Source organism: Phymastichus coffea, unplaced genomic scaffold, assembly GCF_024137745.1.
Source record: "Phymastichus coffea isolate CEN01 unplaced genomic scaffold, Cenicafe_Pcof_1.1 PCOF00113, whole genome shotgun sequence".
Taxonomy (NCBI): domain Eukaryota; kingdom Metazoa; phylum Arthropoda; class Insecta; order Hymenoptera; family Eulophidae; genus Phymastichus; species Phymastichus coffea.
Window position 1 is genome coordinate 341,611 of NW_026706924.1, and position 26,639 is coordinate 368,249.

The 26,639-nt window shown below is 36.3% G+C and overlaps 2 protein-coding genes across 8 annotated transcripts; one reads left to right on the plus strand and one right to left on the minus strand.

The window, feature by feature from the left end:
* Positions 1–3,324: 3,324 nt before the first annotated feature.
* Positions 3,325–23,918, minus strand: LOC131670687 (dynein axonemal intermediate chain 7-like). 5 transcript variants are annotated; one of them, XM_058946500.1, is made up of 17 exons: positions 23,631–23,918; positions 23,266–23,538; positions 18,521–18,655; positions 10,634–10,781; positions 8,702–8,888; positions 8,494–8,634; positions 8,342–8,416; positions 7,646–7,845; positions 7,403–7,575; positions 6,715–6,981; positions 6,487–6,654; positions 6,000–6,153; positions 5,343–5,631; positions 5,127–5,219; positions 4,846–5,064; positions 3,616–3,720; positions 3,325–3,536 (listed from the first exon to the last, which is right to left on the minus strand). In XM_058946500.1, exons 4-17 carry the CDS (start codon positions 10,696–10,698, stop codon positions 3,396–3,398), a joined length of 2,277 nt encoding a protein of 758 aa, XP_058802483.1. In that variant the 5' UTR covers positions 10,699–10,781; positions 18,521–18,655; positions 23,266–23,538; positions 23,631–23,918; the 3' UTR covers positions 3,325–3,395. The 5 variants fall into 5 exon arrangements, with proteins under 5 accessions (XP_058802483.1, XP_058802485.1, XP_058802484.1 ...); XM_058946502.1 differs by having other exon boundaries at positions 23,266–23,328; positions 23,412–23,700; XM_058946501.1 differs by having other exon boundaries at positions 10,634–10,752; positions 23,266–23,700.
* On the plus strand, positions 13,709–26,376 carry LOC131670688 (putative fatty acyl-CoA reductase CG5065). Of its 3 annotated transcripts, none has more exons than XM_058946506.1 (10): positions 13,709–13,818; positions 17,720–17,932; positions 18,430–18,678; positions 19,077–19,222; positions 19,605–19,714; positions 19,928–20,120; positions 20,734–20,982; positions 21,809–21,985; positions 22,314–22,394; positions 25,881–26,376. In XM_058946506.1, exons 2-10 carry the CDS (start codon positions 17,720–17,722, stop codon positions 26,008–26,010), a joined length of 1,548 nt encoding a protein of 515 aa, XP_058802489.1. In that variant the 5' UTR covers positions 13,709–13,818; the 3' UTR covers positions 26,011–26,376. The 3 variants fall into 3 exon arrangements, with proteins under 3 accessions (XP_058802489.1, XP_058802487.1, XP_058802488.1); XM_058946504.1 differs by lacking the exon at positions 13,709–13,818 and adding an exon at positions 14,661–15,969; XM_058946505.1 differs by lacking the exon at positions 13,709–13,818 and adding an exon at positions 16,019–16,095.
* The last annotated feature ends 263 nt before the right edge of the window (positions 26,377–26,639 follow it).

Sequence of the window (26,639 nt, forward strand, 5' to 3'; positions counted from 1 at the left end):
ATGATTCTGAATATTTCGATGCGAAAAAATTATTCTCTATACAATATTTACGTTAACATCTGAATAAAAATCACTATATATATATATATATATATATAGTGATTATTGTATAGAGAAACGTAAATATTGTATAGAGAATAATTTTTTCGCATCGAAATATTCAGAATCATTTACGTTTTCAAACAATAAATTTTATCTACGTGAAAATAAACTCATCAGACATACGTCTCTCGCCAAAACAAAAAATACAGCTTTATTTACCATAAATATAAATGTTTATGAGAAAACGTGATTGATGATTGACCCGACCGGGGTTCAAGCGTATATCAATTGCGCATAACAGAGCTTTCACAAATTTTTGAAAGCTCGTTTACTAATTGAATTGCCGATTTTTTCATCCGATAAAAGCACACAAAAAAAAGAGGATTCACAAGTGTCGATGTGATTTCAATTAATTGTCAAAGTAATTAATTAAGCGAGGAGAGAAACAGATAAATTTAGTTCGACAACGGCGGAAGTACATCAACCAATTTGTAGAAGAAAATAACGAGGAAGAAGAATGATTAGTGCCGTTGACAATGTTGTTAGTTACCTACGAAATTCCAAAAAGATATATTTTTAAAGATCGGAGTTTACACATGTACATTACATATGGACAGTTTTTTGAGAAAAAGTATAAAGAGATGATATTTTATAACATAAGCAAAGAAACAAGGACCCTGTGACGAGGTTCTACATATGACAAATGTATATTTTTTTAAATATTTGGCTTTAGTCAAGATGAAATAAAAACCTTCGTGCATGGTTGTAATATGTGTACTGTGTATCTTTGATGATATAATTAATGATTCGTAATTAAACACCAATTAATATTCTGTGTTGAAATGTTATACAATAAATTATTAGAATTTATATAGTTTGGTCAATGGTAAATTAGTATCTGAGAATGAATATATTAACTAGTTATGATAAAATATTATAAATACTTCATAAAAGCATTATTTGAAAACCATACTTTCAAATGTGAATTAAGAATATAATGAAAGTTGATCTATAAGAAACCGTACCTGGATTGAGATTTTATTTGTAAACATTAAAATTTTTTTCAAAAAGAATCTGCAATTGAACAAGATTTCAGCAATATACCATAGTTAAAAAAATACAGGAATTATCAGAAATGTGATGGAGCAAACTATTCAGTGAAACCATGAAAGTCAGCCAGTACATGTAATAGAGAATTAAAAAAGTATATAAATCGCAATTCCATTAGTAAATAGAAAGATATCCATATAGTCGAACTCGTTGAAAATTAGCTCCTATGTAAAAAAAAGAAGTTATAACTTCCTTGCCCCCGTCGGAGCAATGCATCGAGCTGCGCGCTTCACTGTAAGCGTCTTTCAACTTTAGGTCGATAATTTTCGATGAAACGAATAGAGAATGATCGAAGAATGCCTCGACATGCTTCGATACATTGAATTTGCAACAAAAGACTCATCTATGAGTACCTTTAACACAAAACTATACCGCATAAACAAATCAGAAATAAACGTTACACAAAGTTAAAGAAACAAACACATGAAGTTGCAAGTACACAAAATATAAAAAGTGTGTGCCAGTGTATAACTCGTATAAGGCCGGCGTAGCCCGAAATCGTTGTCTATCGTTTAGCGATGAAAAAAAATCAGTTTACGCCACGAGTAAAACCGTGCGAAGATAGATCGTCTAGTTTTTCCATTAGATTTATATTTAGCTAGTATTTTGGTTAGTGAGAAAACATGCAAAAGATAAAAACAAAGTACTCTTAACGTGACAAAAAAAATAAAGTAAAAATGCAAAATGCAAAGCTCAAAAACGCCTATCGCTAATATCACATCCTCGAGCTGCAAATTAGCACGTTTTCTCGTAACGATGACTCATGAGAAGATATTCTGAAAAATAGAAAGCAGAGAAGAGGTGTGGATGCGGATGGATTAGCATTTAAATTACGTCGTTGAGAGTCATTCGGAGTGTAAAGCGAACGACGACGAGAATATCCAACAGCCAGGCCGACGTTTGATGCGCATATCGAGTTGCGAGTTGTGGTGTTTTTCGTGTGTGTTACAAAGTGCAACCTGAATGAAAAGTCTATGTAAAAAAAAGCATGTAATTGGCAAAGACATTCGAGACTTTTTCGTTCCGCTTTGTATGCCATAATAAATGTTGGCGCTGATTTAGTAAACATGAATAGTTCTTATAGTCGCTTGCGATAATTTGCGTTCATGTATTTGTCGGCACGATATGCGTAATCTTGATTTTCGCGTGTGCCAAAAGTGAAAAAAATAAATAAATGAATTTGAAAGGTGACGCGCGCGGGCTTCTGGGATTTCAACAGTAGTGCCTGAGACGCAACAAACCCAAAAATAAATAAATAAACTCTTTATACGTAGCCGTGTACAGCGTATCACCGCTCGAGGTGCAGCAAAGTAGAAAATCAATGTTGTACGAATGTCGCGTTGCACGTACATTTGCGAACGACTGATGCAGAGGTGATATATAATGAAAGATGAAAAACGGAGAAATCACGCATCATGATTAAAACTCGAGTTCGGTCGCTGAATCCGTGACAGTTTTCTTTTCTACAAGCTCGTCTTGCAAGAAAATTAGTTTACTACCAATATCATTGTGATTAAGAATTACACATTGGGTAGATAAATGATAAATGGAAATAAGTATTTCTGACTGTAATTGTATATTTTTTATAATTACTTGTATAACTCATTGTAGTCTTCAAACGGTGATTAGTGCGTCGATTCATTCACGGCGGCCGAACTTGAAATCACGTATGAGCTAACGAAGAAATAATAATAAAAAAAATTTAAACGAAATACGAAAAAAAGTAACACGTGCGACTGTGCTCTCATGATGTTGGCAGAATATTAAATTTTCAAATTTTAAGTATAAGCTACAAACTAATGTTCGTTTTTCATGTTTAGTTTATATTATATTATACATGGACGCAGATGAAGCTAGTTAGATTTTCCCATGGTAGTTTGATTATTAATTGTAATATGATTGCACGGCAATTGCAAATTTTAAATGATAACGAATGAGCTATAACTGACGTGATAATTGGACGATGATGATAATGACGATGATGCATATGTAAGTTGATTTTTAACGAACCAAGATTTCTGTGTATTTTTTGTCTATGGAACACGAGATTTGCGGTTAACATACAAATGAAGAAAAAAAATATGGCTAGGACCATGAAGTTATATTGTAAAATACTAATAACAATATTATAATAAATTTACAATAGTTATAACAAAACATACAATTCCTCTTTATTTTTTTATCCTTTTCTGAACAACAGTCTTACAATTTATAGAAGTATATGAATTTTTCAGTAACCAATCTTACGCGGACATATTTATGATGTTGGTAGCTCGCAAGAGATTCGTTATCGTAGTGGATAGTTTGTAAGAGACATTTTTCATAGCAAGCCGGCTTTTTATTCCAGCGTTGTGAAGAGCATAATGATAAACGTCCGCATAAAACTTAAAGAAGATAAGTGTTCTTTCTTTCATTTTTCTACCTATATAATTCATTTATTTAGTTTTTTGTTTTATTACTTACTTTGTCGTGCTCTTCAGATGGTTCTCCCGAGTATTCAGAGCTGACTTCTGAACAATTTACAACCATCGTACGAAAAGGTGTCACTAATAGTATTGCGTTGGACCTCTGAAAAAAGAGAGTATTTTAAAAGAAATTAATTATGTGATTTTAATTCGGTCTTTTCGAAATTACTGGAACTCGGGCAGTTACTCATATTATTTTTTAGTATATATAATTTAGGGTGCAATATTCAATACAAACTAATTACAGATAAATACAATTTTCTTCTCCTTCTTATTCCTTCAAAAATAAAGATTAAGATGAAGCTTAAAAATGTTTACTTTTCACGATAAAAAATTATTTTAGGTATTCTTTTACGGATATGGTAAAAATCTTTAAACGTGAAGTAGACAAATAAAATTAAAAATGTTGCCTAGTCAGTTCAATAACTCTAAAAATATGAAGATATGAAAAATTTCAATTTGAAGTTTTATATTTTATATTTTTTTATATTTACTATATTTATATAATATACTATATTTTATATTTTTTAAAAATACTACATTTTTTGTGAATGTTTAATAGAATAGAATGTGGAAAACCATACTATAATTATATTATTTATTTTAAAAATAAAAAATTCAAAAGTGCTGGACATTTTATCAGGGTAAGTTAAATTTATCCAATGTATGTAGTCTATTGCACGCCAAGGTATGCCATGAGGAGCAATTTCAGCACCTAGAATTGTTTTGAAACCGGATTGAAAATTCACCGATGTCTGTCTTTCAATTAAATAAGACACACGTTATCAATAGCGTTGGTGAAAGATGAAAAACATTTAAACTATTTGATCGTTTGCTAATCAGAGCAAGATAACTGAATAGATTACTCATTCACATAACTAAGTTTATCTTTTGAATCAATAAGAAAGATTTATCAAGATTTATTATAGTACTCGAAGAATAAAAACTCCGGATATTCACATGCTGACTTTATTGATAACGACATATATTATCCGAAAAAAAGTCTTATTTGGAAATTAATTGCTTGGAATGTACAGGAAAAAAGATATGACGTATTTCACGTCTGTAAATAGCGCATGGATAAAAAAGTAATTTGAATTTCCATCTAATACTTGTTTTCTAATTAAATATTGTAGTTGCTGGGAGCGAGGATTTTCGAGACAAGAGCAGATGACGCGCACGAGACAACTTCCAGAATAGGCGTAGCTATAAATAAGAGAATGCTTACCTCTTTAGCAATGCAGCCGTGGATTTCTTTGATTTGCACTGCGATCTCTCGCGATCCGCGTTGATTATTCCAGCGTGACCAGGCAAATACATAAGTCGTAGACAATAGACCCATGCACGCTTCTAAATGCCTACTAACAACCGGATGCTTTCGAACGCTTTTAACGTGGTGGATTGAATCTTCATCGGGAAATATATCGCAGCCTGCTGCTCTTAATGTCTAATGGACATTATTTCGTGAAATGCTTTTCAGTAAATATTCTTGCACTCGTGAAAACTTACTAGAGTGAGCGCTTGGAGTGTCATGAAGTTGTGGGTCAATGCTTTTAGAGCTGGTGCACCGCCTACCACGGAATGTAAACAAACAAGATCTTCCTAGAAAATAATAGCTAGAATTATTTTCGTCGCTGAAGAAGCTACCTTGATAAATGAAAGTAAAAAGAATGTCGTGTTGGTTTATCGAAAAATACTACTTGTAGAATGTATGCGACAACTAACCCTGACGAGGAATTCCAACTGAATGATAGCTCCACTAATGGTAAGCAACACACCGCCACCGCCGCTACTCTTAGCCGATTCAGGCTTGAGCTCCCAGCTCTGGAAGGGCAAGTTGATGAAGCGGCAACCCGCTAGACCGTGAATACCGAGTCTACCGGTGCGGAAGGTGATGGTCTGCTTCTCTTCGTTATACTTGATGTCGTGAATGTCCTCGGTTGACCAGATACCTTCGTCGGGCAACCAGTGCGCGACCAACGGTGGCTCGAACCACATTACTGATTCCGGCAACCTGCACGTACACGTGTGCGACTAATGCGGATCTCATGTTTCATGATGCTTAACGGCCAAAGGTGCGGATTCGCGGTTATTTGCCCTTTCGTACGGAATGAATGCGCGCGTAGTTACTCGTCTGACGTTCTGAGCTCTATTCTACTAGCACATTTGTTTGATTTGCAAAGCATTGCGGGCATTAGATTCCTTTGAAAAGGTTCATAAATCAAATGACAATGCCTTCGGTAGAGCTATAATTTTCACATGGCGAAAGGGAACTAAATATCCGCAAAATTGTATATACAGGGGTTTTGGCTGTCTGTCATCAGCTGATATCGGGTGAAAGTAGCGTAAAGAGAGTGAAAGGAAAAAGATGGGCTTAAGTACTTGAGAGTGACGAGTGCAAGTTTCTCCATAGCAGCTTCAAGTGCTTTCATCTCAGTCTCGATGACTTCCGGGGTACGTTCGTTCTCCGGAGCTGCGGGCGGTGCCTTGTAAGGTCGCGTGAATTCCACGAATTCTAACTCTTTCGGCAGCTGCACTGTAATTAGCAGGAACAACAGCACACGCGCGCACATGCATACATACATACATACACACACACACACACGCGCGCGCGCGCGCGCACACTTGGGTTATTGACACACCTCTACTATTATCTATTGCTATCTACTGCTGATTTTTTTCCTCGTTTGATGAAATATTGACAAATTCATAAACCATGTATCGTGTGATTAATCGTCTACACGTATATCTTATCGCAATCTTTGATATCGGCTAAATCAACATGGCGATGTTTTCTTTCTTTATTATCACCGATGGACAATGAAGTCCCAAAGAGAGATCGTGACTAAGAAATTCAATACACACTTACAAGTCGTGAGGAAGATGTTGCGTCGCATGTCTTTTGGCTGGGGTGGCTGGCGGATCAAGTCTATGCGATACAGTCCACCTAACATCGTGTATTTGCGTAGGTTTATTTCTTTCTTCTTCTTACTGCAGAGAGTTCCTAGTGCTTTCCACGTTTCCTTCATGATCTCACCTGCGGAAGCAAGATTACAACTGCTCAAGATGCTCCAAAATGTCGCTCGCTCTCGCTCACTTTCTTCTCTGAATACTATTTCTTCGGGTGACTCCAGTTGTGGCGGTGGTGCCACTATGTGCTCTGTCTCATGGTCCGGCTTGCCTTTCGAGTGACCGCCTTTTTTACCTTTGCGATCGTGCTTGCTTTTCTCCACGACGACAGGCGGGTTTAAAATACGCTCGATCATCGCGCGCTTTTCCTCCAGTCGCTGCTGACGGCTCTCACGTTGTGATTCGCGAAGCTCTTTGAGCCTCCCATGCTCGCGTTCACAAAACTGTTGTAGATCTATATTGCAAATGAAATTGGCGGCTCCAGTTAGAAAATCTATTTTATTTTCATTATGAAATGCATTGTCTTCGTGCCTCTTTGAACGGATCAATTATTCAGAAACGACTCTCTTTACGAACTATGAAAAGGCTCAGAAACATTTAGATACTTAATCGCGCCAGGAATGTGCAGCTTAATTTTTCGGAAAATTAGTTGATCTCAACTGACATTCAGTTCCGAATGGTTTGTCAGCCGTCTAAACAGACGTTTCAAAAATATAACTTTACAGAAAATTCATGACACTTTTCAGTGTGTTTATAATTGCTATCTTATCAATCTCAGCAGCACAAGGCTTATTTGAAAAAAAAATTCTCGCAAGCTAATGTAATTCCGAAGCAAATGTAGCAGAGTATATTAAACAGGCCAAAAGAAAACATACCCATATCCATGCGTAATTTCTCAGGCACTTGAGGTTGTACCGACGTATGGGACAGATCAGAATAATGGTCGTAACTAAGCCACAGTACACGAATTGCTGTACAATAACAGTCGAGATCGAGCGGCATCTTTATCGTAAGACCGACCTCCTCGAAATCCACTTCAATCGGCTTCCTGCAGGAGAAAGACTGTAATCACATTGAATTGAAAGACAAATTAAGTGTTTTTTCTCCTCGGCACTTACTTGTCTTTTTCAGATACTTGTTTTATGCTGATAGGTAGCCGTATAAAAGCCCAGAAACAGCAGACAAGTGGTGTTAATTGCTGCACGTATTTTGCGTTTTTTAAATCAACTCTTATTGTGTCTCTATCGATTTGACGCAGCAGACTGTAGCTGGCCATGTCTACCCACTGCTGCAGCTTGTCGCGGAATGTTTGTCGTATCTAAGTGTGTCGTTGTATTTTTGGATTAATCGTTGCAAAACTTTTCTTTTCAAAACGACATATAGTAATGAAATGAACTCAGATTTACGTGAAAATTAAGATAAAGTAGTAATTCTCATCGTATGAATAAATCAATAAAATGACTGATTTTTCTGGATCAACAGATGCGTTGAATAGAGTACACGATTGACGTCAATTGAACATGTTTCAATTGACGTCCTTGAGAAATTTTATTTGCATATATAATTAAAGGTCTTATTATTGGGCATGTGTACTTTTTTTTTCATTTTCTACGATTTCATCGCTTCAACTCAAACAGTTAATTTCTTTTTGTAGCATTTCTATTTTGAAAATTATAGCACTGTGTAATGAGTACTCAGTAACACTTTGTGTGACTCTAAACGCAACCAATTATGCCTTCAAACTAGTTGGAATATGACAAATTTACCCGTAGGCTATGAATAGATGATAGTACATCATTTCTAACCACACGTACGTGTTTACAATCTTGAATATACGCCGGCGCCGCCTTAATGGAGAACTGAATAATCTTGTCCAATTTTCTAATGAGCTGCAACGCACCAAAAATGCACAAGAGTCACATTACTTCCCCTGTGCGCTTTCGTTTATTTTCTCGCGGCAACTTACATAAATAACGACTTCACACTGTCTGGGAAGAGTCTTCATGCTAGCATGGTCATCCTCGAGAGACCACAAGAAGAGAAAAGCATTGAGCTCCGGAAGGGCAGCTGGATCCGGTAGACCGTCGCAGGACATGTAGCGTAACCACTGCAAATGAACTCACACTCGCTCGTTTTACTTGCCATTTGTGTCAGAGCTCTGTATATTTACGCACGTCTTCCTCCTCGAGGCACTTCAAGGTGTAATCCATGAAAGCTTTACGTCGTTCGCTGACTTTGCGCCATGTTTTTTCGAGCTGCACTCGGCGTAATTGCATCTGCTTCTCCTCCAACTTGACTTTTTGCTCGGTATTAAAAGTCTCCTGCTCGATTTCATCTTGCAGCTCTTGGACCAGTCGAGTTCTAGCGACAAACAAAGAAGGGACGATTTATAATTGGCTCAAGGGGAAAGATATTACTCTGGAGTGTACAGCCTCTGTATACCGATCATCGATTTTTTTCACTTTTTCCGCCACGGCTGGCGTATCGACGTAGCTCGTGAAAAATTTTATTTTGTCGAGAAACTCGCTGACAGCCGATAACATGTTTGCTGCTTTCTTTCAAAGCTTCTAAATTGCCTCTGAATTTCGAGCGGCGACTTATCTCCCTTGAAAAATACACCGAAAATCTAACGACTTGCTGCGGATAACTTTTAATTCTCGGAAAACATTTCAATTTACATACCCTTATAAATAACACGCGCGAACGTAGTAGATCCAGAAAAACAAGGAAAAGTTAATGCGATTAATTCTAGAGTTCTCGCGGGAGTGCGAAGAGTGAAAAAGCCGAGCGTAAACTGGCAACTAGCGCGCACGCGAAAATCTTAGCGCTATAAATTTCGCGTAAAATGCAGGGGATGATGGGGGTGAGGCTGGTTAAAACGGAGAAGGGTTAAAGTTGCGTCTGATTCGTTGGATAGCAGCCAAAGGTTTGCCAGGTGTAAATACTGAAAGCCAGAGAGAGAGAGAGAGAAAGAGAGAGAGAGAGAGAGAGAGAGAGAGAGAGAGAGAGAGAGAGAGAGAGAGAGAGAGAGAGAGAGAGAGAGAGAAAGGTAGTAACATGTGTGTGCGCGCGCGCTAGAGAACTTGGTACATGCACACGTGTCTGTAGATTCAAGTGGGTGTAGGACATTTATAGTGTGCGCCGATGACGGACGAGGTGAATTGTTGTGGAAATCCTCCACGTCGCGCAATAAGTATTTTCGGACGACGCGGACGGCTCCTCCGTATACGCTTCCTCGTCGGTTAATGAACCTGCGAGTTGCGCTGTTTATAACGCTATATGCAAACCACTACCGCGCATGGCAGCGGCCTTACGAGCTTTACGCAGCCTCACAATATGTACGTCTGTCTCGGCTGATTGCGTCGAGAGCGAGGTGTAAAGTCCACGCTCCAGACGCGCGAAGGCTTCTTTGTTTTTTCGGGTTCCGCCTGAGTTAATGATCACCAGCCAGACGACAACGACGATGACCGAGTGCGGTATGCTTGACGCTAGAGTGCGACTGACATCATGTAAATAATCACCGCATGGCAATCAAGTTATTTCGATGCGACTTTTATTATCTTTTCTATATTTGAGTACGTTCGGCTTATGAGGTGAGCGGGAATACTGCGCTTTATACCAGCCGTAAAATTATTTTTAGATGGACCTTTGAAAGGAAAGCAAATCTTGTTTGGAATCAAGACGGGAATAATGGAGATAGCGCTTTGTTTACATTTGCCGCGATCTTAGTCTCAACTAAATATATCGTAATAACAGTTTTATAATTTGCATAAATGCGGATATCATTTTAATTGAGTATGTTTTAGCGGGAATAAACAGCTTCAACGAAGCGAACCAAAAATACTCACGCACGAGGATTATACACAACGTGTAAACCGGAGCGCGCGTAAGCGAAATTTCTCGACTTAATTACACGCCACACAACAGCGCGCACACCTCCGACGGAAAGCCACGAGAATTCCTCACATCAAAGCCAATTTTGGCGTGACGTGGACAATGACAAACGTGCGTAGGCGATTGCGCGAGTACCGCAGCAAAATTTTCGACAGCCAGCCCCGTCTTGCGTCTCAAGTGGCTTTATCGCAATGTTATAATTCTACACTCACTTGTCAAGCTCAAGCTCAGCTGTGGCGTCTGCGGTTGCTCCGCCTTGTTTCTCCGTTTTCGACATTGTGTCCTTCTTACCCCTCTTCTTTTTTTTGTTTCCTGCAGGACTTAGCAGCTCCTAAATTGGATCGACGATGTATTACGAAACTGTATGGGCGAAAAAAATTATAATGAAAACGAGGCAAAAACGTTTCTTTTGGTATCATAGGAGCATTCAACTGACAAGAAAACTACCGACCCCCTCAAACCGACTTCACTTTGATGGGCTGAAATTCGTCGTCAAAGTCCATCCTTAAAAATGAATTTTGCAATTTATCTCAAGGTCTAATTCATATTTTACAATGAAGTACATTTCATTTCACTTGTCATCTAAATGCGAAACTAGTGCATGCAGTTCCAACCGTAAAGAATGAAACCCTTATTCTTTTCATTGACAATTCTACTATTTTTGTGCCTATATTTGCGAAAAAAAAATTTTAATACAACAAAAAAAACATAAGTAACACCGGAAAAAATATTAGCATGGGTCGATTACGATAATAAAGTTCACCTGTTCAAGATTATTTTTCGAAACACTTTTAAAATGCAAATACCACCCCTAAAAATATTTTTTCCAATTATTTTTAGCTCCGTTAGAATTTTTTCCATAAAAATAAGCATAAAAATGGTAGAATTATCAATAAAAAAATATAGGTGGCATCTCTTACGGTCGTAACTGCATGCGCTAGTTCCGCATTTAGATGAGAAGTGAAATGAAATATATTTCATTGTAAAATATCAATTCGAAATTGAGATTAATTGCAAAATTTATTTTTGAGGGTAGACTTTGATGGCAGATTTCACCCCTTCAAAGTATATTTCTGCAGATAAATAAAATATGTCTTATTTTTCTAGGATCTATAACATATCAAGTAGTGGTTTTCATTGAGAAAGCTTAGTTCACAATTATGAATTATGATATACTACGATTCTTTTTCCTCATTACTAAACTCATAAGGCGCGAGCCGCAAGAAACTTTTGGCTATTTCATAAAAGTATTTCGCGAAATGCCTTCATATAACTATATGAATAGACGTTTATTATATTTCGGAAAAGCTAGGTAATGTTCTTTTTTAATCTCAAATATTTGTAATATTGTTAGTTATTCATAACGCACTCTACTATTAGAGCGTCATAAGTTTCATGGCATTGTTTGTGAGATGTATATCGTGCGTACACATCGTATAAACCTATATATTTCTAACATAATCTGATAAATTATTTTTCATAAAAACAAGTAGGCTTTTTAGAATAAATTTTATAATGCGACGAGTGGAACAACTGAAAAAATCTGCAATATATTGCAAACTTTTAATAAGTTTGCTTGGGTAGAGGTAAAAGTTAGCTCATTACTAAGAATGTCAAGAGTGATACTCTCATTTTAGGATAATCGAGCTTACAACGAGAGTCAAAGGTAAGAAAGAAATGAGAATAAGTACGAAGCTTCTACACTAAATTAAACAATTTTCTCATGATGAATGCTCCAGTTCTTCTCTCTTTTTTTTTACCCGGGTTTCCATTGCCGCAACATGGCAACTTAATTGAACATTCCTTGTGTAAGTATCTGCCTTTCGAACATTTCTCTCTGTTGCATTCGCTTTCTATGTTATTATCAGTATTAAACAAGCCTTTCCGTGGCCACGATAAAGTAAACAAATTTTTTCTAAATAGTTTCCTTATATTTCATTCACAATTTAATGAACTTGTTTAATAAACTTTTGTATCTAAAGAGACCTCGTAAAAATAAATTATATGAGACATGGAATATTTCCTTCTTTATCTCATCTCATCATAAATCATGACATATGTATATCAAGTACGCTCAAGAAAATGAAAGAAATGTTCAAATTCACTCTATACTGCAGAATAATAAAGATGTACTTATAACATAAATCTCCAAACAAGAAAGATCGAATAGTAAAAGAAAAAATACAATGATCTCCTTCAATTGTTGTATTTTTGCCGTGAATCCACCAACAACGACGCCAGTATCACCATTCGTCTGTGCTTCTTGAGTCCATGGCACATACTCTTCATAAGTTTCGTACTCGTCATCTTCGTCGTCGTTTCCTTTTAGGCTTGCTGCCTTATCTTGCTTGCGTGTCTTTCTGCTCTTCCTCAACGTCGAGGTCGTCGAGTATGTAGTTACCGAGGAGTCGTCCTCGTCCATCACTTAGCATCTCCCAAGACGACGATGAGATAGAGGTTAATCGCAATTTCCTCCGTAGACTGCACGAAGATCGATCGTTTTTGCTTTTCTTTTCTCGTGACTAAGGTTAGAAAAACTTGTTCCCTCTCTTGCCTTTAAGGGCGACTGTTCGAGACTGATGTTCGATGTTCGACTGATTAAATACCTAATACCTTTTTGAAAGAGAATGATCTAAATACTAGGTTGAACGTTAATGAAGATTTTATATTGTTTGTTTATTTAGTCAAAAAGTTGTGATATTTTTGTATGGATTATTGTCAGGCAATTCGAATATTGCTTGTAAAGTCTTCGTTTGTTTTTCTTGTGTGGATGTCTCCTGATATATACTTACTAGACTGAAAACATTGAGATAACTGATATATAGATAATATAAATTGGACAAATTTAATTAATAAAATCTAGAAACTGAAAAGGATAAGTATACTTCAATCAAATATTTGTAATTTGGAATAATGATTTCTGATACAAAAAACAAATTTGTTGACGATGACGATCAAAGATCTCTAACAACGAATCTAACACTTCTACTTAATCAAACAAAGCTAATGAGCTGAATATACCCTTGTTGAATTTCGCTTTGACCCATACCAGGAGCAGCAGCATCAGGGGCGGTATATGCAAAAACATAGCGAAATTGACAAAAACATAAAAAATTGACCTGATTGCAATAGCAAAAGTATTGAATAGATGCTTACTGCAATTTTGGCATGTTAGGCAGCAACGATCAGTTCTCTTTCGTTGAACCTCCAGTGAGGACGCATGAATGATTTAACGCCGCAGGCGAAAATTAACGAGGATAATCAAAACTATGTGACGGCGCGGCGGCCTTGACGACTAGCTGACGTCGAACGAAACCCGACGGAAAGGTCTACTTCATCCCTCATCGGCGGGGCCAGCAGCAGCAGCAGCAGCAGCAGCAGGCCGAAAGAGAACTTGGTAATGAGCTCGTTCCCTAGTTAGCACTTCTACCAACTGTTTCGCTTCTATAGTTTGTAATAGGATCAGATACGCTCAAGGCGCATAGAGAATCATCCTTTATAAAGTTGGTTTTAAGTATTAGCGCGTGGCCTTATATTGCGCGATGTTAACTTTGTAATTGTGTCTTGGATAAAAGAAATGAAAGTTTTCTTGTTTAGGAGAAGAGTTCGAAATAAAGACATAATTTGAGCGATGAGGTCACACGTATAAATTAATGAAAACAGATAATTTTTAGAAGAAAAAAGTGTAGTAATTTGACATGTGCTTCCTCTTTTCGAATAACAAATTTCTTGTGATTGAGCCAAATTTGTTACACTTGTTTCTAAAATTCTTAATTGCGAAATATGCGTGTCTAGAGCTTGAAGCAATAAAGTTTGTGTAGTAAGAAACATGAATAACACGTAATATACGCTATAAATTCAATTATGTTAGCTCGTTAAATCTTGAAATTCATTTTTTTACTAAGAAAATTAATTTCTGCTTATAGACTTGTAAAAATTAGAATTTGAAAGATTTTTAATGAACCACTTTCCAGATCTAGGTTTTGACAGATTTTTTAGATTGCGATCAAATAAAAATTTGTTACAGATTGGCGATTATCTAATCATGAAACATTTAAAAGTACTAAAATAAAGAGTAAAGATTTTCAAACTTATTTCACGATTGAAGCTTTAGAAACGCTTAAATTGTATGTTATTTGAAAGACCGGCTAGCAATTCTGATTACGGCATACATAATATACAGTAACTAATTAGCGTTATAAAGAGCTCAGTCATTTCGTTATTCCCGAGCAACAGCGCAATTAATCTCACTTAAACGCTAATGCTAACTTTTGTAACAATGACGTGTGCGTTTATTTCCGTCGAATTCGTCTTTTTCCAGTTGTTCGCAAATTTCCAATTGGTTTGTTTATAAAACTGTATATCAATCATTTCATATAGTACGTGACTGATGCAACTAATTTCTATTGAAAAACTGTTTAAAGTATACACCAATTTGAAATAATAGAGCTTGAAAAGTCCCACGACACAGCAATTTCGGCGGACATTGACATTGACTTTGTTATACACGTGCGCATGTATCAATCACTAGCATACAATATCCGTGAGTAACGCGATGCATTAATGCCTCAGCGGTATTGTTTGTTCCACTCCTGCTGTTCGTGCTACGTAAAAATGTATGCTTAACTCAGTATTTTTCGCAAGTGATCAATTCACACGTACTATAATCAATGACCTCTTCTAACTCATCTATTCGCTTATTCCTCAAAGATTTGAAAAAGTTTACTACACAGCGATGAATACATCTTTTTTTAAAATTGTGCTCATTATTGAAGAAAACCTCATGGTGATTCATTTTCGATTACCATGGCTCAGTGTGAAAAGCCAAGAGTGGATAAAAAAAATTGCAGCGCGCAGCAAACATATCCATTGGAGGCATGCAATCCGATGCAAGCTAATCTAAGCTCTTTTGGCGTTCGCTCGCATTATCCCCGTCGGTGTTAACGTTTATGAATACAGCGGCGCGTCGGTGCTTGGCACGTGCAGGGCGCTGCAGTTGCGCAAAGTTTAATCGAGCTCTCACCCTGGGCGTGCTATCGTAACGGTCATTATCATTACCATTATCGAGGCTTTCCTCCTCGCACGCAGCACGCAGCACGCAGCACGCACGCACGCACGCACGCACGCACGCGACAGTTCTTTGAACTTGCGCTCGCGCATAAAATCCCGATCGCCCGTGCACAAATGCGTCTGCTCCGCGGATAAATAATTAATGAGGCTCTCCACTTTTGACCCGAGAGCGCTCCGCGAACTTCCTGCTTCTGGCCCGCGCTTCTTCGCTCGTTTTTTCCAGTCAGTGACAAGGTGGCGATCGCCGACGACGAAAAGAGTCGTCGCCTTACCCAACCCACGAACATAAAGCTTCGCGCTGGCGTGGCAACTGTCGCGGGCGCTCGCCACGCTCACAATCGTCGTCATTGTCGTTGCTTGCATACTGTTGCTGAAAGACCATTTTCTCGGTGGCTGCAAGGCGCTGTTCGTGGAGCCTCTCGGAACGCTGACACGCAGACCTGTTTGATTTCTCTTTGCTTTTCGGTTTTTCAAAGTGGTACGTTGTGGATTTTGTTTTACTCGACGCCAGTGAGTTTTTCAAAAACAAGTGAGCGACGATTTCGTAACAGGATTTCTCAGTGAACCATGTCCGAGCATTTTTTCCTGATCGTCGGATAGCCAGGTGTCATTTTTGTTTCTAGTTGAATATACGTCTCCATTAAACGTATATGTTAAAACGTCGACGGAAATGTTTTTGTGATCTTCAATGCTTGTTGACAATCGCATGACTTGACTGTATTGCGTTTATAGCTTCCTACAGTTAAATGAATTTCGAGGCTTCCCGATAGTCTTTGCATACCTAAATACAAAGTGATTTCGAGAGCCACGCATATATGCAAATCTAAACCCACGAATCTTTCCCATTACTTGAATATGCAGATTGCTCCTTTGAGTTATATCAATCGAACTGTCCGTTAATTTCTCTCTGATAAAAACCCCTTGCACTTTCTGTCTGCATGGCACGGAATGCTTATTGTTATCAGCTCATTTATTATTTCAAGTTGTCACTTGAGTACACTACAAAAGAATTCTTAAAATAAGAATAGTTTTAAAACAAATGCAAAGCAAATTTAAGTAATTATTGTTTCTGATCCGAAAGCTTCAAACATTTTCTAAAAATAACAGTACTTATCATAAGAGTTGCTTATACTTGCTTTAAGTATTTTATTTTGAAATGATAGGCATATAAAATTATAGTAAACTGAAACAATAACAGTTGTTATTCAATAAATTACGTTTCTTTGCTCATTGATGTAAAATATTTAACTACGTAAAATATGTCGATTTTTGTCATTTATATAATATTTTTTAAGTTCTGTAATTTATGTAAAATTTCTTTTAAAATTAAATTTTATTTTTTATATTAGTAATTAACTCTTTCAGTTATCGCTGATTTATTTCAATTTCTCGAGCACATCACTAATATTGAACTGACAAGCAACAAACGCGGGAGGAAAATTCCGTTTTTATTATTTGCACGATAATATATCGTCGATTTTTAAGTAAAAAATTACTAAACTTCATTAATGAGAATCTTAATCTGATTTTAAGATAGATAAATTTATACAAAATTATTTCTTAATTCAAAAGTAATATTTCCTAATTTAAGAATGAATTATTGTTACTTTGAGAACACTATTCTTATTTCAAGTTGAAAATTTCTAAATTTAAAAAATTGATAAAAATTATTGTTTTCACAATAAAAAAAACTAATTTATGTATACGGTAAATTTATGAATTTTCTCTTTAGTGTCATTAAAAACGTGATAATCAATCAAAATGTCGTAACGTTTGCTAAGCAGAAAAATAATGAGTCAGATAGACAATGCCCGTAAACGTTCTCGTTCTTGTTAATAATGCAAACCTGACGTGCTCGTGAAATCTACGATTTTGATTTTCAAATCGTTATACGCGCACGCTCTCGGTTTACGTACACGATTGTGGGTTTTGGAAAAATTTTGTTACTATTTTAAGACAATGCTCGACACTAAAAATGCAATCCACAACGTGTTCGTACGCTGATACACGTGTATGTACAAATCAGCTGAGCATATGCAAGATGCAAATATTAGCTAGCTCACGCTCGAAATATGAACTCACGCGATCAGGTAAGATTTTTGGTTAAATCAGTGAATTTAACTTTTAGGCATGTACTGATGAATAATGTGATTAATGATTTTATAAAAAAGCGAGATTTTTTTAGAGAGAGAAAGAGAGTATTTATAATGTTAGGCATTGCGTTGTAGATGAGCGTCGAAAAAATGGATTCGTCGGGGCCAATAGCATCGTTCTTTGCTGGGCGGAGTATCTTCGTAACTGGGGCTACGGGTTTCATGGGTAAAGTGCTGATCGAGAAGCTCCTCTGGTCTTGTCCCGACGTCAAAGAAATCTTTCTCTTGATGCGTCCCAAGAAGAACATTCCTATCGACGACAGATTGAGAAAAATACTGACTTTGCCGGTGCGTATATATATCCAAACCAAGAGATTCTTGTAAGCGAAAATATTTCTATTTTGCGAACGAGATTTTCGCTCGATAGATTGCGAGGAAAAATTAAGAATGACTCGATTAAAATTATTCGTTTGTTTGTTTGACCGCTTGTTGATGGATTTCGGATGAAAAAAAAAACAAAGTTCTCCAATCATGAAAACTTACGTAATTGTTGTGTCAAAGTGTTACTTCATCATTTTGAATAAAAACTTCAATTTGCTTTCATTACTTTGTAGTATATTCTACAATATCATACCTTGGATTTTACATATTAATTTAAAAATTGACTTCCCAAGTACAAGAAACTTACTTCTTGAATTGACGCGGTTGTTGGTCAAAAATATTTTATTATTATTTTTTGAAATACCGATTAAAGATCAAACATAATACCATTTGATATTGTTAAGGCTCTGCAATATTTTCAACTTAGAAAAATCTCTAATCTTAAATAAATAACCCTCCTACAGCTATTCGATAGGATACGTGAGCATCGGCCAGAGAATTTGAATAAACTAATCCCAGTAAGCGGTGATGTGAAAACCGAAGGTTTAGGCTTACCTCCGGTAGAGCGACAATTCCTCATCAACAAAGTGTCAATTATATTTCACGTAGCCGCCAGTGTACGCTTTGATGACCCGCTACGTGAGGCTGTATTTATTAATACCAGGTCCACCAGAGATGTCTGCATACTTGCTGCGAACATGAAAAAGTTGGTGGTAAGCTTGCCTTCATATTTTTTGGCTTCTTTCGCATATGACTAGTCTTAGAAAAGTCTTTTGCATCGTTGCGGCGAAATCACACCTATCTTATTTTTGTGTCTTGGGCTAACGAGTTGATACTCTTATTAAATTAGGTATGTAAAATACTTCAAACTTTATATCTAGTACTAAATAATAAATGGCCATTTGCAAGTTAATTGATGGTAGAAATAAAAAAGTAAAAGTAAAAAAGCGCTAAAAGTAGTTAAAATTTGCGAATCAATCAGTTATATGAAAAAGCGAAAGGCTTCCGTGTAATCAAACTTTGATGTAGAGTTTCGCTGTGTATTTGCAAGTCTCAAATTTTGAGAATTACTGATTTGTTCATTGTCTTTTTATTTGTATGAGAAAAATAGTCTTTGATGCACGTGAGTTCGACATATAGTCACACGGACAAATACGAAGTTGAGGAGAAGCTCTACCCTTACGATGTCAACTGGAAAAGGGTCATTAAAATTGCTGAAATTATCGACGATCATACTCTGAGAATTCTAACGCCCAAGTAAGTTGTCGCGTATATATTTTAGAATTCAGTTTCATGATGATGTTTTGGTTCTTAAATCGTTGATTTTAATTTTATTGAAAATAACTGATAAACTGTTTAAAATATTGAGGTAAGATCAAAACTCAGCACGAGAAATTAGAATTTCATTTTCCATGGAAACGTAAAATTAATTTGTCATTTGTTAAATATCTTTTTGCATTTACTTCGATCTTTCATTGTTATGATTCACCTATGTAAACATTTTTAGCCAAATTCTTTTTTGCAGTTCATGTGCTCAGCCGTTCTTTATACAAATTATTATCGAAGTATATTCATCTCCGGGTTATTCTAAATTTTTTAAATATCTACATAAAATAAAATTTTCATTGATATTTTTTAGATTCATGGAAGGATTTCCAAACACATATACCTTTACAAAACGACTGGCTGAGTGTGTAGTCACCGACTACGCCGGTATATTACCAATCGTGGTATTCAGACCATCTATAGGTAAGTTCAGTCAAGAAGAAAAAAATTTATTATCGTTATCGTGGAGTTTCACTTTGAATATTTGCGAAAAGAGATTTCATGAAACGCATATAATTATTCCTATTTCATAAGCTCCATTCTTATTATGTCTCATCGTTCAATAAAAACTCACGTCAAATATGGTCAGAATTAAAGTTAATAAACGCTCGAATAAATCATTACTATGTGTTTCAGTTATCTCATCACTGGAAGAGCCAGTACCAGGCTGGCTGGACAACTTCAATGGGCCAGTAGGTTTGATGGTTGGTGGCGGCAAGGGTGTCTTAAGGGTAGCTTACCTGTCGTCCCATAGTTCTGCTGATTTCATGCCAGTCGACGTGGCTATCAAAGCGATGATTGTCAGCACTTGGAAGCGCGGCACTGCTACGTAATTCCTTTTTCCTCCTCTTACTCTTTTTTTACTTTCTCATGTGAGGGTGGTCGTAATTTTTATTGATCAACTTTTCCATGTGCGGTTTGGTTTCCGATGCTAATGAGCTAAATACTTTTTTTAATTTTATTTAGACACTGTAAACGGTCTGACTTTTTCTTTACGTGCGATCTTCATCACTCTACAGGCAAAATTTAACATATTTTCAAAGTGCTATCGCGAAAATTCTTGACTTTTGTTGGCGTGAAATGAACAAGCCTGTGCATTTTCGATTGTTTAAGTCTTTTGTACATACAAGAATGGATAATTGAAATTTTCAATTAAAACAGGCAATTAAGTATTACGTCAGGTTGAAGAAAAAGGAACTTCCTGCAGCACCCAATTAAAAGTTCTTTTCATTATAAAACTTTTACTTCACACGCAGCTTAAATTCACATCCCGATTAAAAAAAGGAATTGTCTGTTATAAGTGCGCGAATGCGCCCTTTACATGCAAATAGAAAGTTGAATTTATTGTACGCGTAAAATAAAAGTTAATCCAAGAATTATTATTATTGTTTCGTATGAACATTCATAAGCTTTTTTATGTTTTTTTTTTATTTTGATTGTAGGATCACAAAAGAGCCAGAAATTCACGTTTATAATTGTTCCTCGGCTGATCTTAAAAGTATTAGCATGGCCGAAATTGCAGAGATGGGAATTCGCTTGACCGAGAAAATTCCACTAGAGAATATTATTTGGAAACCATCAGCTACTGTCACTTCAGTTAAATTCATCTACTACTTGCTTACCCTTATACTTCATTTGCTACCCGCCTACGTCATCGACTTCATTCTCAAAATGGCAGGCAAGAAACCTATGTGAGTGATTTGCATACAAGCCTTCTAAAACTACGTCCAAAGGTCAACTGGTCGAAAAGAATTTATGAATTTACGGCAAACGCTATGTTGAAGAAAGTAATTTTTTTTCTGGCCTTGGGATAAATAACCCAATAACCCAATATTTTTCAATAAAAGTTTAAGATACTTAACGTAGAGAATATATTATAAACATCAGCGACATTCGATTAAAGAATAACATTATTCGACGTCCAAATTTTCCATTGAAAGTTGAAGGTCACTTCTAACGTAGTTTAGAATGATTGAATATAAAAGTGGCATTCAAATGTTTTATACATTTGACAATTTGCCATATTCGCGTGACCTTCTTTCTAGTATTATTTTTAGTAAGTTTATTATGACACTTAAGAATGACTTATTCAAACTTTACTACCTATTTTCGAGCGTTCTGATATCAAAGATAACTTATCCTTAAAACAAGATTTCTCATAAAATTTTGTTGTTTCATTTGCAATAATACACTCGATGATTATAAAATGACAGGACTTCAGGTAACTTTGAATAATAAATTTACCTACTTACAACACTAATGTTTGCCTAACAGTATAGTATATAAGCTCGAGGAAAATGACGAAACGAAATAAAATAAAACGGTTTTGTAAAGTGCAAAATTATTGAACACTTGCTTAATATATTAGGAAACTATAAAAAAATAGAATTTATCGATATCGATACATTATAATACCATATACCACTCATAGAAGTATCAATAATCTTATATATCAAGTTGGAAAGGCAGAGTGCTTAAACGAATATAAAAGATAAAGAAGCTATGATGTATCTGCAGGTTGGTGAAACTGCAACGCAAAGTTTACGTGGCTAACAGTGCTCTCGAGTACTTTTTGACGAACGAGTGGAAGTTCAAGAATGAGAAAATGTTCGATCTCGTGACAAATCTGCCGCCCGACGACGCCGCCGCCTTTGGCTTCGAATTGGCTACCTTCGATATACACAAATATTTTGAGTTAGTATCTGAAAGTTCAGTTTTTACGTTACAAATATTAGTCACGTAAGGATTATTTCAGGAGTTACTGATCATTTGTTTATTTAGAGCATTTCGAAACAAAGAGAACCTTAATGCATTCGAAATTAGCTGTACCTGCAAGAACGAGTTGCGAGTGCAATAAAAAATCGTTGTATTTCAATCCTCTGTTATTTAAATGTTAACACTCTACATAAAAGCTTACTTGGTATTTTATGTAATGGAGAAAGATTCATCCACGCGAGAGGAAACGCGAGAATCGTTGAACGAGCTCTGATATATATTTTTTGTTGTATGCGTTTTTTTGTAGGAACTGCATAATCGGCGCGAAAAAGTACTTACTCAAGGAAGACATGAGGAGGCTGCCGGAAGCCAGGGTGCACTACGATCGGTAAGTCGACACACTTTTTTTGTTGCCATTCGTATAAAAGACACATACACCCTTTGCCAGAAAAATAAACGTGGTCGCGTCGCGGCTCGACGACCCTACTGACCCGATTCTCACGTGAAATAAACTTCTTAGTCAGTTGGCGTAACGAATGTAATTCTCCGCCACCTCGTAATCGTTTTAGCTACTCTCTCTCTCTCTCTCTCTCTCTCTCTCTCTCTCTCTCTCTCTCTCTCTCTCTCTCTCTCTCTCTCTCTTTCTGCTTTTTGAAGCTTTTCCAGCTGTTGGTTTTGCCGTTTCGCCAGATTAAAGAAATTTGCCGAGGGCTTTTCAAGTATCCCTTTTCTTTCGTTCTTTTCATTTTTTGATGGATTACTTTAAGGATGTGATGGATTCAATTTAAAACGAAATTTCAAAAAAGCTCGATATTTTCGATATGTAACAAAATGTAAAAGTAATTTTAATGCTAATTTTTCAAGTTTTCTTGGCATTTTGTATTTTGCTTGATGTATTTAATATAAAAATGCATTTCATAAAATTTGAATTTTTCTGAATGACATTCTATACCAGTGACTTGGGACAAACGTATTACGAAGTTCTTATCTTTTCTTTCTCGTCGTCAATCGAATTCACGTTTATTTGCATATTTCATTACGAATTTCTCGTATTCAAAATCTATTTATACAACTAAAAATATTACTTCTACCCGAAGCGTTAAAGCAAAAAACAATCAGCAGTAAATCATGAGAAGATGATTTCGTGATAGCGCGATAATGAAAGAAGACATAGAGCGAATAAACTAGGTAATGCATCAAGCAATAAAATCAAGAGTGCCGTGGAAAAAAAATGCCAATAAAGTCAGTCAGTCACTCACTGAAGAAGCCGCCAGTGGCTTTGAAGAAACGAAGGACGACAGGCGCTTGGGCAGGACACTGTTCTACAGATGAGGGAGAAAGAAGGTAGTGGAATATGGGTATACGCAGAGAAAGAGACAAAAAGAAAAAAGTCGGTATGTCCCACTGTGGCGTTTGAGCGTTTGATCGATCGCGCCAACTGGGTCGCGTAGGTGGTTTGAAGAGTGGGGGCGGTTCTGCTACCGCTACTGCTGCTGCTGCTGCTGCTGCTGCTGCTGCTGCTGCTGCTGCTGCTGTTGGCACGCGCCAGGTGGCCTTTCAAATCGAGCGAGAAAAAGACAAAAAAGTAAAAAAGAAGTGTATGGCTCAACGATTAATTGACTACACCCAATGAAATGTTCTATCTGCGAGTGTCGGTTTGCTGCTTGTGCGGTTTATCGGCTATTGGTTTTTCCTCGGGGTGAGATCATCATAATTTTTCATTAGATAGATTTTACTGGCGAAATTAGTCGGTGATGAGATTCTTGCGGTGCGTTGAAATACCGATGTCATGAACACATGGATTTACTCTTTCTTATTAGTAACAAGTTGGAACTAATTTTACAAATTGAAAATAAGGTCGATTGATTGTCACTTTTGAGATACGAAATATTAGTTTTAAAGTTACAAGAAAGACTTATTAAACATTTCCACTGTGTCCAACTTTGCAGAAGATATCGCTTGGCAATCCTTTCACTAATAAAGAGAATGTTACCTGAGGCAAAAACGTTAAATTCTCAATTTGATTAAGCAATCTCAACAATTAGTTTGAGAATATTTGTAAGAGAAGATGTAAACTGTTGCACGATGTATATATAAACGATGCAAACTGAGCTGTTGAAGCGTTTAAAATTAGACTCCGCGGAAATTAATATATCCAATGAAAAGCGCGAATTGACATCGCGTTCATTGCCTGTGCTACTCATACAGAGTAATCTCAGCAATGAAACGCTGTATATTGCTTTCGAATGTCACACCCAAATAAAATCCAATGTTAGCAAAAGTACGAAAAACAACAAAATATGTAGCAGCGGCAGTCCGCAACGAATCGTAAGCCTCAATAAAAAGCGACATTTTGCGCTTCAATTGCCTCTCTCTTGCACACAAATCAACGAGCTCGGGACTGAACCGGACTTTAATCCGCGGTGTCCGCTCTCGACACTAATAGCATTTACGCGCCACGTGAGTCAGCGAATTTTCGATGAACGACGTAAATACAGTACGTTTCTGCATTCGTTTCGTGTACATTCGGAAAGGGAAATCATCTGTGCTTACGAGGACACACGTGTGCGAGACGTCAGATAAGATATGAATACCATCCGAAAAAAAGTTTAAATTTCTTTTTTGAGATTGAGGAAATTGTAATCCATTTATAGCCAGAAATAACACAACGGACTCTAGAAGCGAAGTTATAATCTCAGCTCTTCATTCTTTGTGTCTTCGTTGTTAATCTAAAAATTATATGATGCGATCGCATAATTTTAATGATTATTAGGATTAGATGCTAATAAATGAGCTCTCCTGGTGTTCACATAGTTGTAGAAAAAAATGAGTCGTTCTAGCGACAATTATAGTCGATTAGCCACGCACGCAGCGAGTTCTCAAGAATCTGAGATACGGAGCAACCATGCCGATCGTTGCGTCGACAATGATTTTCATCTTTAATAATAATGTGACGAGGACAATTGAGACGTCTGAAGTTTCGCATTCAAACGTGCCACTTGTTACTGTTTACGCAGTTTTTCTCGAGGTTCGCAGTAATGTTTTCCGTAGAGACTCTTCATTTTTATTTTACTACAAACGCTGTTTTATTCGTAGTACGTTAGGAGTTATTTATAACGAGCATCAGTGGAATACAAGATCGCGATGTTGCGGAGTCGATCCGTGGAGAATTATCATTGAGGTACGATTTTCGAATCAGCAAATGATAGATCTTTTTCACATCTTATTTTGTAATTGAGGTTTATTTTATGATACACGTTGCAAATGCCTTATAAAGTTCTTTCAAGATTCTAAAGCATTTAAACTCTATAAAATTTAAAGAGTCTTTAGAGAAAAAGTTCCATGCTTGTATGTAGTTCCCAATTATCTTAAGTTACATAATACAAGAACGTAAACATAATTGCATTTAATATTTCCGTGAATATTTAATCGTTGAGTCCAATTTTTGAGCAGAGAATAGGAGTAGATTTTATAAGAATTAGAAACTCCTATTGAAAATTTTATTCATAAAGAGAAGTTATTGTCAGCTTGACGCATGCCATCATAATTCCGTTTAGTTTTCATCATCAAATATGACGTCATAATCATTCTCACAGTTTAGCTAGATGATTTCATGAACGCAATTGAAATTCTCAGAAATAAAGTTATAGTTGCTGAAACACGCAACTTTTTTTTGAATCTATACACAAATTGAAATTGCAGATGCGTAAATACGACGAAGCTTATTTATAAAGCATAATCCTGCAACGTCATTGTCATCACGTAGAAAAACAGCATTTCCTCCATCATAAATAAGCAACCCACGCAATCAATGTAATTACGACACTTGAAAATAAAAAAAAATAACTAAAACATAACGTTTAATTTGTTGCAGGATCTATTGTATTGATATAGTCTTCAAGATCTGGTTGTCGGTGATCATCGTGTGGGGATTAATGCATTACGGATTCGTTGCTTACGAGGCGCGATTGTACCGATCGATTGTTGAGCTGTTCACTGCATAATTATCGTTGTCGACATCTTCTTCTTCTCGTACGCATTTCATTTACGTCACATGTAATATGCAAGGTCCTTTCGCGTGCGCAGGAATCCCGCGCGACCAGGCTATTTATAACCATAATGTATACACGTCCTACGTCAATGAGAAGGTGCGGTGAATGTATTTTGAGAAACCCCACGAATGCCTTGGTTTTCAGTCATTTTTTCCCGATTTTACTGGAATCACCGTGGCCGCAACTTGCGTAGGAATCATACAAGCAATCTGCTGATTTCTTTCTATATTTCTTCGGTTCTTTCCATGCGATTTGTACGACTCTCCTGAGAATTTCACATATTTTTTCTTTGTTATGTGTATTTCTGTATAAAAATTATCATAAAAATTACACTATTTTCTTTATTATCCTTGTCCCGTATAGTTAGAATCGAATGTATCGATGATTTCTCCGAATACACAATAATAATTTAGTAATAAAAAAAAAATTAACTATCGATTAACTATAAAATATTTTCTATAAAAAATTAACTATAAAATATTTTCAATGATTTTAATTACGGTTCGTTAATATTTTTTGTTATTTTTAATATTTTCAACAATTATAGTGGTAAATTGAAGTAGATATAAATTTGTAACACT

Bases quoted from the DNA above. Each gene is read 5' to 3' on its own strand.
- LOC131670688 (XM_058946506.1), top strand. From the start codon at position 17,720: ATGAGCGTCGAAAAAATGGATTCGTCGGGGCCAATAGCATCGTTCTTT. The intron at 19,715-19,927 runs GTAAGTTCAGTC...TATGTGTTTCAG, and splicing joins GGTATTCAGACCATCTATAG to TTATCTCATCACTGGAAGAG. The intron at 21,986-22,313 runs GTTAGTATCTGA...GTTTTTTTGTAG, and splicing joins GATATACACAAATATTTTGA to GAACTGCATAATCGGCGCGA.
- LOC131670687 (XM_058946500.1), bottom strand. From the start codon at position 10,698: ATGTCGAAAACGGAGAAACAAGGCGGAGCAACCGCAGACGCCACAGCT. The intron at 8,635-8,701 runs GTGCGTAAATAT...GTTCATTTGCAG, and splicing joins AGTGCCTCGAGGAGGAAGAC to TGGTTACGCTACATGTCCTG. The intron at 6,154-6,486 runs GTAAGTGTGTAT...TGCTAATTACAG, and splicing joins CAACATCTTCCTCACGACTT to TGCAGCTGCCGAAAGAGTTA.